Source organism: Oryzias latipes, chromosome 7 (genome assembly GCF_053564925.1).
Source record: "Oryzias latipes strain Hd-rR chromosome 7, Olatipes_Hd-rR_3.1".
NCBI lineage: Eukaryota > Metazoa > Chordata > Actinopteri > Beloniformes > Adrianichthyidae > Oryzias > Oryzias latipes.
The window spans coordinates 16972544-16985705 of NC_136243.1; the positions used below are offsets into that span (position 1 = coordinate 16972544).

The 13162-nt window shown below is 37.5% G+C and overlaps 1 protein-coding gene across 2 annotated transcripts in view; it reads right to left on the minus strand.

Annotated features, from left to right (window-relative positions):
• Window positions 1-13162, minus strand: part of adcy6a (adenylate cyclase 6a) — a 42687-nt gene that overhangs the window by 9615 nt on the left and 19910 nt on the right. For both annotated transcript variants that reach the window (XM_023957129.2, XM_023957130.2), the window contains exons 4-9: window positions 3393-3542; window positions 2087-2208; window positions 1365-1476; window positions 1150-1277; window positions 894-1052; window positions 373-514 (exon numbers count right to left, since the gene is read on the minus strand). In XM_023957129.2, coding sequence (XP_023812897.1) covers window positions 373-514; window positions 894-1052; window positions 1150-1277; window positions 1365-1476; window positions 2087-2208; window positions 3393-3542 — 813 coding nt within the window. The remainder of the gene's footprint in view (window positions 1-372; window positions 515-893; window positions 1053-1149; window positions 1278-1364; window positions 1477-2086; window positions 2209-3392; window positions 3543-13162) is intronic.

Consider the following 13162-nt stretch of genomic DNA (forward strand, 5'->3'; position numbering starts at 1 on the left):
TTTTCTTTCAGACGTTAATGGCTTCTCATATTAACATACATTTAAACCGCTGTGTTTTTATTAAAAGAATAAATAAAAAACTAAATGAAGTTCAGCATTCAATGCTGTGAAATCCAAACCACAATGAGCTGAATGGTTGTGTTGTTGATTGCAAAAGGTTACAAAACAACGGCCGCTAAATGAAGGTTTCTTTCCGTAACTTTGGCTCCAGGTCATGATAACACACAGAGAATTCATTGGTTTTTACCACCTTCACCCTCCCAGATCAATAAATCCCACTTCAACTTTTTATCTTTTATAACACAAACTTTAACAAAAATATGTGCAGTTTCTCTGTGGAATTCTAAGCCTCTTAATTGTTTGTCCACTGACCCGTTTCTGGCTGCAGCCGAGGACCAGAAAGGTCTCGATGCTGTTCTCCTTCAGATACGCGTTCCTCTCCCCTCCGAAGCCTGGCTCCACCTCATAGTCGCCGTTCAGGTACTGCAATGTGGCCTTTGTGATGTGGATGCGCCTGTGTCGCAGGGAAGAAAAGGTAGCTGCTTTTATCCCTTCATCCTTTATCTTGATAGACATTTGTGCATGAATCAATTAATCAGAACTTCATGATTCTTCCTTATTTTGTTTTATCATCTTAAAGTTTTAACAACTGCTTTAACTTTTTTAAATACTATGTACTCAGTAGGAAAGTTAGTTCAGTAAAAAGCAAAGGTTTAAACCTTTTTAAAAAGTTTTTACTTGATACTTATTGCTGTTCCAGAACCTGGGTTAATAAAAAATAAAAATCATCAGAACTGGCCTTTAAAAAATCTGTTTCAAAAAGCTGTTTTTAAATGAACAACCTCAAATTTGTCTTTTTCTTTGTTGCTTTTATTGTATTGCTGTCCTCTCACCCTGCCTTGCCTCCAGCCTCCATGTGATTGGCCAACGTGACATCGTTTGACCACACGTCAAACTGCCACTTCCTGAGTCCGAGCACGCCGCAGTGCACGCGGCCGCTGTGAATGCCAACGCGCATGTTAACATTGACCCCTGTGACCTCGCGCACCAACCTGCAGAGACACCACCGTCAGTTTCCCCCATTCAGCAAGCAGGCCATAAACAGACCTGCAGAGAGAACAACATCCAAAAAACACCAGTGTGACTCACGATATGGCCTCAATCATGTCGACGCCCATCTCAACACAGCAGTGGGCGTGGTCCGCTCGCGGCTCAGGCAGTCCAGACACGCAGTAGTAACAATCGCCCAAAATTTTTATTCGGAGACAGTGGTTCTCCTGAAAACCAAGACACAAAATACATGGAGTTGTTGTTGTTTTTTAAAGGAAAAATATTTTGGAAACTTTTTATCCAGGTCTCCTTACCGATGCCAGCTTGTCAAAACGGGCAAAGAGTTCATTGAGCGTCATGACAAGCTCCTGAGCTGTGCACTGTGATGCCAGACTGGTGAAACCCTCAATGTCTGCAAACAAAATACTGGACAGGTAGAAAATAGAGAAAAGAATAATTAAGGTTGTGCAAAACTAGCTTTTAGTAACAGTTTTAACCCCAGCAGCCTTTATAATTATGATTTGTTCCTGTCAGGGCAGCTGACTCTGGGAGAAAGGTGACATTTGCCCTTGAGGTCCTCCCTGTGCATGAACAGCGTGTGTGGAGGCAGGGTTTACATGAGGGACTGTGCACGCAGGATTTGCTTATTGCTGTAATTGAAAGTGTGCTGAAGCTCTCCATCTTTTGGGATTTTCTTATATTGGTTGTGAGAAATGAAGTATTCCCTGAACAGTGTTAATTAGCCTACACTACCAAACCATTCCACCCTCCTCTGACTGTGACTCCTGGACTCTACTGGTCTTCATGTCTGCACCAAAAGGGTTTGGAGTTCGTTTTTGTTGTGGGTTAGATTGCTTTAGAAGAGCAACACCTCTAAACATACTTTTTTACTTCTAAATTTCACATTTTCCACAGTGTAACATGTCAAAAGACATAAAATATTTTATTAATTTATCCAGAAAAGCAAAAAATTAAACATAAAGATCATTTAGATGCCAACATCCTGATTCACAGCCAACTCATCAGAGCGACTCACCTAACATTGTCGTGTTTTTGGATGTAGATCTTGTGAAACATCATGTCTTCCTTCTTAGCATTGATGTCAGCCTTCATTTCCATGGCAACGTGCCTTGGCAACACTGAAAGCAGCAGGCGTTCCTGGGAAACACACAAAAAAGAAAACAGATCAAAACCATTCAAACTGCGTAAGGTGTCGCATTTCTACTAGTATGTGTGAACATCGGGTGTTTACAAGGGATTTCTTTTCTTGTGAAAGAAAAACTCTGTTGATTCTTGGATTTAATGGATTAAATCGGATTTTTTATCGCTCTGTCATGCAAAACTGCATCATCTCTAGTGTCACCTTTATCAACACGCTGTTTCAGCTGAAACATCTTTAAATATAACCTTTCATCTAACTTTGATATCACAAGGTTCAGAATGAACTTCATGGTTTCAGAATGGAATTATTTTTCTTTATTTTGGACTTTAAATGCAGCACATTTTGGGTGATTTCTAATGTCATCTGCTCAGCTGCTGTTTACTTTTTGCCAGAAGTTTTGCTAACCTGCATTGATAACTGAAGTTTAATGCAAAAAAATGGATTAACAGTTTAGCAACTAAGGTCAATAAGCCCTAAAATCTACTTATCTCATACTTTTAAAATATTGAATCTACAGTAATTTAAAGTCGGGTTTTTGACGCCCAACATGATGCCAACGAGGCATCATTTATGATTTAAAATATTGCAGATTTTCACTTTTTTTTTTTCAAAATAAACTACAGAGTTGTATAAATTGTTTAACAGTTTTAGTTTTTCTCTTCTGTAATTGCTCATAGTAAGAGGCAGAGAACCGCACTAAAGGATGACATAATTGGAAAATGTCTTCCCCCTCACGCACAGAGGTACACAAAAGCATCCCAGGACGGCAGCAACATGAACTCTCCTTGTAGCCATTGTCTGATGGTACACGTGCAGGGATGTATACGCTGGAGATGTTGGATGGGATACATGGCGTTTGTGTGAGAATGTTGCAGCAGTAAAAAATTTCCAGCTCCTCCTTTTTTTCATCGTAGTACCTCATTACTGTGTCCAGAATATGTATTGTAAGGTTTAGAGGTTTCATATGTGAATTTTAATTATGTATTTTGGCAAGACCCGTCATTTTCTGAAGCAAAATTACTTTGCAGTAAAGTATTCCATAAAAGGAATGATTTTATTAGGTGGAAAGATAACCAAAACCCAATATGCAATCTTTTATTTTTCAGAATCTTTTTTGATTCATCTATAAGTCTTAATGTTTCAGAGAACAGATACAAGGAAGGAGTATGTGCATCCCCACCTGCTGCTGATTCTCCCTTTGTAGATGAAGCCTGGCTTGGATGTATCCTCTCGTCTCCTGAAAGGCTTGTCTCTGTGAAACTTCAGCAGGGTAGTGGGTGCAGATGCCAATGATGTTGGTGCACAGGAAGATCAGGACATTAGCACTCACCTGCAGAGGACACAATCAGGAAACACGCATTCAGCATGACTGCACCACAAATCTAACTTCACTAATGTGAAACAAAATCTATGAAATACTTGGGGAAAAGTCTCTTCTTTGGATCACTTTTGACACGGTTTCCTTCTTTGCTTAGTGATACCAGACATTCAGACTTAGCAAATCACTACCACACATGAATGTTTATCAGAGATTTAATAGACGGCCTGTGAGAACGTTTTCCAGCAAAAAAGCTGGGAACACTCGGAAAAACATCCGTGTTACATCAAAAAGCCTTGCAGAAGCAAAGAGTGGCACTTCATGGGCCATTCTGAGACTCTTGTATAATATTATATAATAATAATATTATAATAATATAACAATCATTCTGTTATGAATTGTGCGTGCACAGACAAAGCTCAGCTTTGTGACAGGCGTACAATAAGCATACATTTATGCCTTTTTTTAAATAATCAAAAATACATTTTAAATTAAAAAATATATATATAGAATGTATTGTTTATTTAAATAAAAGATTTGTTTAAGTGTTACCAATAATACTCAAAAAGGGATATTTCCAAATTTTTTTTAATTTGGTTCTTTAAAGACCCACTCCAATGAAAATCTAATTTTTGGTGTTTAAAACTTATTTTTGTTTCCTTTTTTTTGTTGGTGGAGGACATATAAATAAGAATAAAAATTGCATTTCTGAATATTTCTGTGAATTCGCTGTGAATCAGGAGCAACTGAAATGGGCGGGCCAAAGTCTCCCTGCTCCGCCCCATTCTGATGCATCCACTTGTGAAAAACAAGATTCATGTACGTCTTCGTTTTTCCTCGTCTGAGCTGACATCTGGCTCAAAAAGGTACAGCTTGATAGCTCCAGTGTTGCTCGCCATTTTAGTTGCACCACTCATGTCAGCTTGAGGTTGCAAGGGGCTGTAAGCTAGCGGGAGAGAGTGTAAACAAAGGGAGGATAGGATATCAGCAGAGGCTTACTTCAGCACCAACAGTCCCACCCACAACTCTGAGTCAAATTTCTGATGAACTCCTGCTGATCTGCAGAAACTATGTCCTAGAAAACTACAGTTTTTTCTTATTTTGGCCCAAAAACAGTGTACCGGTAATCATAATTAAAAGACCCTTTGGAACGACTTTAGAAAAGTTCAAAATATGATTGGAGTGGGACTCTTTAGCTACTGGCTGGTTACATTTTCAATGCTCTGATCTGGGACTTATATTTGGTTAAGATACTCAATGAATTTCCTATTCACATCAGAAATTAAGTTAAAACAATAAAACCACAACAAATTGCAAAATCTATGAATGCAACAATAATCCTTTGGTTGTCTGTTGCTCTGTGTTTTGGTAATTCATTGTTCTCACTGTAATTTCATAAATATTTCAAATGTTATGGTTCCTCCACTGTCGGATATGTTTTACAGAACACACATATTTCCTTCAACAGGAAATAGTCCCAGTTGTTTGGGTTGTTACCCCCCTCCCCACCACCACCCCTAATCTCCTTGTCATTATTACAGCAGCCATGTGTGCTGCAGCCATAAACTCTACACAATAAGGTTGCAATCAGCTGATGTGACTCAGTGGTTTAATGTGAAAAAGTGATAGGATAACCTCCTGCTTCCAAAATGTTTTCCTATCTGATTTGTGGGAATTGTTGTTGACCTGACACAGGGCCACTTCCTTTAAAAAGTTGCTCTGATTCCCAGGCTGTACTAGACAGCTCCTCACTCATATGGACACTAAGAACTGGGGGAGTGTGCACCAGAGGGAAAGTCTCCGCCAACAGGGTCAAGGATAAATATTTGTATATGTTCATTTAAAAAGAGATTGTGGTTTGAAACTGTTGAATTTTTACAAACATTTCACAATTATTTATAAAAAAAATTCTAAAAGAATTTTATTTTTTACAACTCAGTTTTAGGGCCACCAAAACATAAAATTACGAGATAAAGTCGTAAATTTACAAGAAAAAACTCTTCCAAGATTTTTTACAAACATCTACTGGATAAAAATGTAACGACACAACAGCAAAATGAACAATAAATCTTTCATTTAAGGTGTTAAAAATACAATATTTAAAAAACCAAACATGAATTTATATCATAAGATTCCCTACACAAACAATGGCTACTGAAATCTGTTCTTTGTACATTTGCAAAAGCAAATCATGTCTGTCATGGTGCTGTGATCCAGCAGTTATCCCATGTTTTTCCACACAAAGATAAAAAAGACAACTCGAACAAGAGGACATTATTCTTCTTTTAATGTTTTAAAACATCATAGCCCAAAGCTAAACATCTTTAACTATATTGGCAAAATGTAAAAAAGTAGTCATTGCTTTTTTTGTCAAGAAAGTGCTGCTTTTGCAGCAACCAAATAAAAATAAATCCAAAAACTCTAAGGTTTCTTTGAAAATCCAGTATTAAAATGGACAAACCAAATTGTGTTTTTATAATTAGGATAAATTTGAGATGTAAAGTCACTAAGCAACACTGAAAAGTAAGCAAGGAGAAGCACTACAAATACCAAACTTGAGTTTATTGTAGCAAATTAGTGTGTGAAAAACATTGGTAATTTCTAATCTCTTTTCTCTTGGTTAATGAAGATCATATTTGCCTTTTTTTAAATACCAAATTAAATCTGCTGATCACATCATCTTTAGATTTTAGAAACATGTTGTTTTTGGATGTGTTTGGTCATAAAATAACTCCCATTCTATCATGTGAACACAGTTTGGATTAACATACATAAGTCAAAACAAATGTGAAACTTTTGGAGAATCTAGTTTTTTTTTCTTTAACTGTTTCTGTCTGTTACTAATCGGAAATTTAAGGCAACCTCTGGTCCCTGCAATGAGGACCTCCTGCACTGGTGAACATCCTTAGCACCTCCTACAAGTCTGTACTTATAAAAAAATAAAAAATAAAAAAGTCATAGCAAATACAAAAAGAAAGACTACAAAGAAAGAATCTCACATGAACTGGACAGGAAACCCCCCACCATGTTACTGAGATATAATTGTATCCATAAAATAAAAACATGTAAACAATATGTAAAACAGTGCAATCTCCCATTATATTGAGTTGAACTTGCTGTAAGTAATGCAAACCAAGCCTCTCTCTGTGCAAAATAAGGATGGTCTGCAGCTTCAAGACTCTAAAACTCTTTCCCCCCAAAGCACCATATCCAAAGGACAAATGAGCAGCATCAAAACTTAAAAACTGATAGTACAAACTGCTGTCAGGGCAAACACTTGCTCCAGATTTTTTGTTGACAAACACAAAACACATTTTTTCCTTTGAATCAGAGGTACAACTCTTATTTTCCACAAAAGAGTATGACTTTCTCACTCAACTCAGGTCCCACAGATGGTTTCTTTCAGGTTTTTTGAGTAAGTACACCAAAAATAAACAAAACCGCCAACACTACATTTCTTTCTTAGAATAAACAAACTGCATCCACTGCTTTCTGCCATAAATATCATGTGGGAATGACAAACAACTTTGCCGTCTTCTGCAGCCAAAAACACACTATTTTAGCATTTAGATAACCCGAGAAGCTATAAATAAACTGCACAACAGACACCCAAATTCACCAAGGTGAATACGGAGACAATCAGTAAACATGCCGCTGAAGGCACCGTGTTCTGAACTTACTCCAGAAGAACATGCTAAACGGAAACTGGTCAATCAAGAGGGCATGGAGAGGGCAACTGTTGTAAATTCATCTTCAGAAACATGGAAAACTCTGGTATAGATTAAGATATTTGTTTCAGAAAAAACACAAAAATATGCATCTGAATATGCACGAAGCAATTTATTTGTCGGCTCTAGCTGAAGGCACACACCTGCCTTGATTGAATCGTCCCTTTTTGTTCATAAGCATGATTCGCTGACGTGCATCGTCCCTCTCGCATTACAAACTTTTTTATTTGTAAAAACCCAGAGGTGTAGTTCATGCAGACTCTCTGTGCGTCAGCTGCTGTTATCCTAGATTATGTTACCACTGCTCTGCTACCTTCTTCTCGTCAAACGTCCACTAAAGGGTATAGATTTTTCCTGTACCAATAATTGCAGCAGTTCAGTAAAATGATCCTGGCTAGAATCACAACACAACAGACACAGCAAAACACGTCTTTGTGAGGACGGGTTGCTATGTCTGTGTTGTGGATTTTTTTTTTTTACATCTCCATGACGAGGAAACCTCCACTCACATTTAAATGATCGATAGTATTCAGCTTTTTCTAACGTCTAACTAAAATGAATGATAAACACACATTATTACGACTGTATTCACGTGCAAACAGAAGCATAAATGGATGCATGCATATGTATCGTGGCTGCAATGAATTCTGTGAAGGGAAAATAGAAACAGATGGGTAATGGAGAAGGGAGTTTAAAAAAAAAAAAGGCAAACAAGGGGCGGGATAAAACACCAGACAACTCAGATAACGCTGACAAATGACAGTTGTTGAGGGTAAAAAGGAAATAAGTGGTCTAAAGAGACAGGATGAGAAAGGAAAAGGACAATGTAAGGATGACAGCAGTAGGAAGAGTACAAATGAGTGAGAGGGTGAAAGGGGGGCATGACAGATATGGGCCACAGTGACATTAGGCAGATGGCTCAGAGTGCTCAGCTCTGTTTACTTTACTCTCACTGTTCAAGCAAAAGCAGGCATAAGAGAAAAGCAAAACCCGCCGCGTGTTTGCATGTGGATGTTTGCGTGAACGTACAGTAAAAACATTTTTATTTCTATGAGCCACAGCTCCTGAAAACTATTGTGTAGGGATTCCCTCAAACTCAGTGTCTGACCAGAACCAAAGTCATTGCTTGGTTTTTCCAGAGTTCACGGGCCAGTCGGTTTACAGAGTACACAGTAAGGTCCTGTATTTGCGCAACAGTCCTCCACCTTTTTTTTTTTTAGGATCCCTTCCTGGCAGCTTTTACCTGCTACCGGCAAGAGACAACCACACTTCCGGAGCGAGAACACCTGTTCACTGCGTTCAGCAGCACTCACTCAGCCCCATTCATCACTGTTAGCTTGTCTTTTTGCTATCTTTAAAATCTTAATTTTTGCCACGACCAAGCTGCTAAAATGGAAGTTAAGAAAAAGAAAAGTTTCTCATCTTTTGTTTTTGTTTTGTTTATTCCTGTCATCATTTCCCCAGAGGTGACTTAAGGGGGGGGGGTTCAGCCATCCAGTCAGGCTGCAGAGAGGAACTCGGCCTAATCCCTGGACATCAAAATGGCATTATGTAAGAGCTGATCTGAACTTCACCGAACAGGAAACGCAAGAGTAACACTTAATAATCAAGCTGCGTGACTCGGGATGCATTACTGAATCAATAAAAATCATTACTCAATCGTGAAAACAAATCGTTCGATTACATGTTTTATTCATTTCAGCCTTTCATAAGCTGATAACCTTTTTTTAATCTGTTGTGATTGTTATTAGGCATTCATTTCATCCAACTCACTTGTTTTTGGAAAACATTCACTCTCAAGGGTTTTGAAGGTTTGATTTATTACTTTATATAAACACAGCATGGCCTCAGTTAGCGATGACACACAAAATATTATCTTTATGACAATCCAATCTTCCCTGCTCCTCTATCCAGGATCAAACAGCAGCCATGTCTCTCGATTCTGTCTTCTGAAATAAATGTCATCTACGTGAGCAAACCTGAATCTTAGTGTGTAAGAGAAATATTCAGAAAAATATACTTGTAATTTTCCCCATGTTTTATGATGAATTTAACACTGCAGCAGTAGACTTTAGCGGGACAACAATACCAACGAGTAAAAAACCCCACAGACTTTTGAGGTCATCAGATTTCCCTTTGGTAATTGGTATAGTCCTCTAAAGAAGAAGAGGAACTCACAAACGAGATGTTAAATGGTTCCCAAAAGTTCTCCATGAGAATCATCCATTATTGTGAAAATCAATGTCTTCACATCAATAATGGATCACGGTTGTGAAGAAAATCTCTTTGTCACTATTAGCCTGAAGGAGTATCTTTAATGTATCTTTTTACTCTTTGTTTTTCATTTCCAGGACTGTAACTTTTACAGCCAAAACAAAACAGAAAGAAAAACTTTAAGACTAATCATTGAGTACTTATGGGATAAACAGTCCACCTTTACCTGAGAAACAAGCTGAGGTAAAAAAAAAACTACAGTATACATCATACCAAACAGGACATAATAACGTGTGCAGTGACATATCAGCAAAACAATTTTCTGACAGTAAGATTTTATTTTTAGCTGCACCATTATTATACTAATTAAAGCATGTGGATAGCCTTTTTCTTTAATCAATGAGTGTATGCAGCTACATGTGCATCCTCCCTTATCCCAGCATTGCTCATGAGAAGGAGGGCGTGTTAGCATAAGGCTCCCAAAAACCTTAGAATGGCCTAAATGGTAAACGGCTTCTACTTACATTGCGCTTTACTACCTTTTTAGAAGGCCCAAAGCCTTCAACTGTCACAGTCCCATTCACCCATGCACATTCACACAATGATAGTGGCCCCGCTGCGGAACACTGGCGCCAACCTGTTACCACCGGGAACAATGTGTCTTGCCCAAAGACACTTCGACACATGGCCAAGCAAGGCAGAAATTGAACCTGCGATGCTTTAATCAGAGGTCAACTGCTCTACCTCTGTACAACAACTGCAGAATGTAATCTTGGTTGGAAGCCAGCACAGAGAGAAGACCAAACAGTAAAACTCAGTCAAAATGTGGGATTTCTGAAACTCCTTTGATTCGGGGGAACGCTGGACAACAAGGAACAAACACATCATTAACTGTGATGATCATGGCTGTAATGTTTATGTAGGTTTTGTGTGCGCCCGCTGCACTTATATACCTCGATTTGAAACTGTTCATGCCGGCTGTAGGACCCATAACTGTCGAAAGAAGCGATGACATGCATGTTACACGTTACATTTTCTGCATCTATTTCTCATGAACAGTTCTGTAATATCTTACAAACATCAGCACCACTTTTTTCTTTTTGGCAAGGCCAACAGTCCTCCTCTCAGTCTCAGGGAGGAACTCGTGCCAGGGGGTTACAGGTGCTGTTCTAGTGTTGCATTGCATTGCAACACTAGAACACAGCAAATATTCCAGTCAAGAATTTCTTCAAAACTACATTTTAAACTATTTTTTGAAATTATTTCCAACTTTATAAGCAAGTATTTTTAAGATTTTCTAATCTCAGCAGTCAAACACAGATTTATGTCGGTGTTACTTGGCCTTTTCAAGGTCATGTTGAAAACACCAGAGGACCATACATTAATAAGACATTATACGCGGTTAATGTACTTTCAGTGGTGTCTAATGTGAGAAAATGAACTGACCCACTTTTTCACAAGGTTGATTTTTTTGCAGTACTGTATAAAGGTTATTCTGAATGAAATAAACAGGCTGCACAATTGGTGTCGACAAAATGATCCAGAAAATAAATCCTATTTTTTTTAAAACAATGTATATATAAAACAAGATAAGAATTTATAGTTTCAAGTAGCAGAATAAAAAAAATGTCTGTGATTAAAAGTATAAGACTGAAGAGATATAATCACATCCTTTTTTGACAGATGTTCTGACTTTAGTGTTTCAAGCGATGCCTGAGTCTTAATTTCCAATGTATTTATCAGTGTCAGCAATTTCTGCTGGTTCAGCTATTCAGATCAGCTCTAATGGCATTCACCCCACTGTTTGCAATTACACACACTTGTTACACACTCTTCCGAAAACACTTTTATTCTTTTTAACTGGTGGAATTGTGCTCTTCTGACTCCTTGCAGATGTGCAAAAGCAAAACAAAAATGTTGCCAGTAACTTCTTGCAGCACCTATAACATAACAGTAGGAAAGTCAGGAAAATGTTTTTTTATTTTGCATTTTGTAGCTTGGATGTTTTTCTACCAGCACTCTCCTATAGTGATCTCTGTTTGAAGGATTTGTTTACTTCTGGGCTTCCCGCCACCCGTAGCTCATACTTCCTCTTACTATGTATTCATAGATTAGTTGCTTCAGGCAAAGAAACAAAACTAACTGTAACACTCCTGTATATTTTTGGTGGTTTGCATAATTTGAGTAACAAAATACTTCCACACTTTCTAAGCAGCTGCCGTTGGAAGAACTAAATTATCATGAAAAGTTGTTGCTCTGCTCATCTTTCGTTTGCATGGAAGAGAAAAATGCATTACTGCTTTATTTGTATTGTAATTAATATTGCAATATGGTATTTTTATGTCAATAGTATACATTTAGTGTATGTTGCACAGGGTCTCAGATCTTTTTCTGGCATAAGGCCTTTTAAAAAAACTCAACTAAAAGGTACGGTCATGAAAATGTGCTACAAAGTTGACAAACACTGAAAAAGGTGCATTAATGTTTGTGTTGTTGTTATATTGAAAAGTAGCTTATTAAACAGAAGATAGCATTAAAATTCAAATATGCCACACAGCTGTAATTTCTGGATTAAATAAAAATTAAGATGAACCTGTCTTTAAAAAAAATATCTGAACTTACTAGCTTTGTATATACTATATAAAGAGTCACTGACAATATTTAATATACAGTCACTATCCAGTACATTATGGTAACTGCATCTTGTTGGATCTCAAAGTGATGGAAATAAGCATCGCCGGTTTTTAATGCAGATAGAACCATTTTAGTACAATGACTCAGAGAAAGTGCGTTATCCGCAGCAGTGTTGGAATTCCTAAAGACCAGAGAACCCAAAGATAAGAACAAAGCCTTTAACACTAGATACTAAGCGAAGGGCTTGTCATAAGAAATGTCATAGAGTTAATTATCTGCCTGGCAACCTCCGAAGAAACACCAGTTTACTACCAAACAAACTTCTCGGTCCAAAAAAAACTACTGATTTTCTGCCTTTTAAGATGCAAACATCTAGAGACCAGTTTCAAAACTTTTTTTTTAGACTTAGTCTGAGACACATCACATGTCTGAGTTCCTAAAAAATAAACCAAAAGGCTGGCGTTGTTACAATACTCATTGATTTGCCAATCTTTTTTTTATCAGCACTGAAATTTAAATAAATCAATAAAAGAAATCCCATGGAGCTACCATAAACTTTATCTAAGAGGGAGATAAGCCGAAGAAGTTCTGTCTGTGAAGCACAAGATAACAAAAAGGCTCAGATAGAAGAGTCCATATTGTTTATAATAATTCAATCTTCAAAGACGTAGTTTGAGACATTTCAAACAGATAAAGGATTTTAGGATTAGTGCAACAAGGCACCACACTTAAGCTTTATTGATTCACATTGAGACGTTCATTGTTTATTTATTTTAAACTTAATAATGTAGAAAAATGAAAATCGTTTTTTAAGACCCATTTCAATAAAAATCGTACTTTTGGTGTTTTTAGCTGTGGCATTTTTCTGATAATGGAGGATAGATCTCAAAATTGCCTGTCTGAGTCTCGTTTTGAATCAGGAGCAGACAAATAAATGACATTGAAAAATTACTTATTTGATATGTTGAAAATACACTGAGTAGGCTGCAAGCCCCCTGCTCCGCATCATTCTGATGCATCCACTTGTAGACAAATAGATCCATGCACGTCTTTGTT